The sequence below is a fragment of the Pinus tabuliformis genome, chromosome 9, assembly GCF_031772625.1.
Source record: "Pinus tabuliformis cultivar Carrire ecotype Pingquan chromosome 9, CPIR1, whole genome shotgun sequence".
NCBI lineage: Eukaryota > Viridiplantae > Streptophyta > Pinopsida > Pinales > Pinaceae > Pinus > Pinus tabuliformis.
Window position 1 is genome coordinate 1,572,902,435 of NC_142307.1, and position 3,217 is coordinate 1,572,905,651.

General features: G+C 31.1%; 1 protein-coding gene across 1 annotated transcript; it reads left to right on the forward strand.

The window, feature by feature from the left end:
• The first annotated feature begins 1,040 nt into the window (after positions 1 to 1,040).
• LOC149154669 (uncharacterized) lies at positions 1,041 to 1,856 on the forward strand. The gene has a single exon (XM_089444196.1). The coding sequence runs from the start codon at positions 1,041 to 1,043 to the stop codon at positions 1,854 to 1,856; it is 816 nt and encodes a 271-aa protein (XP_089300322.1).
• The last annotated feature ends 1,361 nt before the right edge of the window (positions 1,857 to 3,217 follow it).

Below are 3,217 nucleotides of genomic sequence, written 5' to 3' on the forward strand. Positions count from 1 at the left end.
AATATTTGGCTGCTATGCTTGTTGAAAAACATTCCCTCCATTAATTGCAAACAGCTCATGGCAGTCCTGCTTTACTTTGTTGGAGCACAGGAATGTAATGTGAGAACGCTATATCGCTTCAATTACTTTCCTTCTTAGGCAAACGCAATATCGCTTTAATTACTCCCCTTTTTATAGAAAAATATAATAAGTACCTGGCCTAGGCATAAATCTCTTCGTAGGAAAAACGCGAACATGACGAGACAGTGGTCATATGATCACTTGACTTTTGATATATATATATATATATATATATATATATAATATATATATACCAACCTCGGAAGGTAAGCACTTGGTAGGTATATAGGTACGAGGGAGCTGATTTTTATCATTTCTCTCAAAGTGGCAAAAGATGCTGTTACTACGGACCTGTAAGGAAAAGTTTTTTGGGTCTAATTTCATAACTTTTTATCATTTCCTATTAGCGGTAAAGATGCTTATAACTCAGATATATAACAGGAAGAGTTTGGTTTTATAATTTTCTAATTTAATAGCTCTTTGTTTATTGAATGCATACATAACTTGCATAGATACATATTAACTCTAAATGTACCAAATTCAAATCTCTTAATATGCAAATCTTTTTTTAATGCACATTCAAATATTTGATTCCTTTTACAAGTTGACAAATCTAAATGTAAGATAAATATATCTCTATATATAACATGTTTATTATTTTAGTGTAATATGTATGGTATTAAATCTCTTTCTATTTTAGAAAAAGAGTTTATTGTCAATATTAAGTTTTTATATATTTATTAATTAAATTTAAATATTAATATATATATTTATAAAATATGTTTGTTTTTTCTAATTTGATTTTTTAATGTAATATGTATGGTACTAATTCTCCCTCTTTCTTAGAAAAAGAAGAATTTATTGTAAATATTAAGTTCTTATATATTTATTAATTAAATTTAAATATTAATTTATGAAATATAATAGTTATGATTATGAATCATTATTTTAATTGATATAGTGAAATGAATTTAAATTCAATGGAGATATTTTCCTCCATTGAATCTGGCATCAAGGAATTGCCTGATCACATTAAGAATGTCATTAGGCAAGATTGTTATGTGATTTTAAGGAATGCTATGCCACCTAAAAGCAATATTAGCAAGGCAGAGTTTGAAGCCTTGAAATCTTTAAACAATAACCCTGAGGTTGTTGTTCTTAAAGTTGATAAAGGAGGAGGGGTGGTGATCTTGGACAAAGATGATTACAAGAAGAAAATGTTAGATCACCTTTGCAATAGTGGGAACTATAGAAAGCTTAATAAGAACCCCATTAAAAAGATTTCAAAAGCTGTTGCAGAGGCTATTATGTGTAATAAATCTATAAGCTCAATTAGTCACAAGCTTATAGAAAGTAACCCTCTCACGCCTAGGATCTATGGGCTTCCTAAGATTCATAAGGAAGGGGCCCCCCTTAGACCTATTGTCAATACCATAGGTGGGCCTACGTATCTCCTGGCTAAGTATTTAGCTGAGAATCTTAAACCCTTAATAGGTAAGTCTAGTTCCTTTGTTAAAGATTCTTTCTCCTTTGTTAATGAGTTGAAGGATATTAAGTTTGATCTTGATGATTTTATGGTTAGTTTTGATATTGTTTCTCTTTACACTAACATCCTGATTAAAGAGGCTATTGAAGTTATCAATCGCATAACGAATCCGGATTTTGCTAAGCTTGTAGAGATTTGCCTGACCTCAACCTTATTCAGTTTCGAAGGTGAATTCTATGATCAGACGTGTGGAGTAGCGATGGGTTCTCCCCTCTCCTATGGTTGGCAACCTTTTTATGGAAGACTTTGAATCCACGACTTTAGCTTCTGCTCGGTTTAAACCAAAATTGTGGAAGAGATTTGTTGGTGATACCTTCAACCTATGTCCCCATGGTAGGGAAAAGTTAACTTCTTTCTTTGAGCATCTTAATAATCAGTCTGATTCCATTAAATTCACCATGGAATGTAAGGTTAATGGAAGCTTACCCTTTCTTGATGCTCTCATCTCAAGGAAAGATGATGGTTCGTTCTCCCACTAGGTGTTTTGTAAGAAAACCCATAGTGAGCAGTGTCTCCATGCTAAATCTGACCACTTTCCAGCCCATAAACTAGGTGTTCTCAATACTCTAGCTACTAGGGCTATTCGAGTTTCAAATGAAGACCATCTGATGGATGAGAAAAACCATCTCTTTAATGTCTTCAAGAAGAATGGTTATAGTAAGTTGCAAGGTTTCAGAGCCTTTTTAAAAGCTAGTCAGGGACCTAAAACTAAAAAAGAGGTTGGGGTGGCCTCTAATGTCCAGCTTCTCTTTATCCAAGGGACAACTGAAAAGATTGCTAGAATCCTTAAGAAGAAAAAGATTGGCTCCACCTTTAGACCTTTTAAAACCATTCGTAGCTCTTTAAGATCTGTCAAAGACCCTATTGATCCCAAATGCATGAAACATGTTTATTTAATTCTGTGTTCTTGTGGAACCCCCTACATCGGAGAGATTGGTAGTTCCATTTCACAAAGGATTCACGAGCACGGAGCAGACCTTAGACACTGTATGACCCACTCCTCTGCTCTAGCCGAACATGTTGAATTAACGAAGAACGATATTTTCTTAGATGATTCTAAGGTCCTCGCAAGGGTTGATTAATTCCATCACCAAAGACTAAGAGAAGTCATTGAAATAAAAAACATGAGTAAAACTCTTAATATGGATGATGGATGGAAGTTAAGTAGCCCATGGACTGCTTCTCTTTGTTCTTTCCCTCTTTACTTTCCTTCTTCTGTCTTAAATTTTTTTATTTTTTTATCCTAAAAATATATTAGAATCTTAAAAAAAATCAAATAATATATATATATATATATATATATATATATTTGTTGTTTCTTAGAATAATAATAATAATAATAATATTATATATATATATATATATATATATATATATATATATATATATAAAACTAAATTAAATTAAAATTCAAAATTAACTAATTTGATTTTGGTCTTTTGAAGTTCATAAATATATATATATATATATATATATATATAAAACTAAATTAAATTAAAATTCAAAATTAACTAATTTGATTTTGGTCCTTTGAAGTTCATAAAAAAAATAAAATATTTAACCATTGGGAATTCACTGTTGCATCTCTGAGATTTATATGTTTTGGTCAAT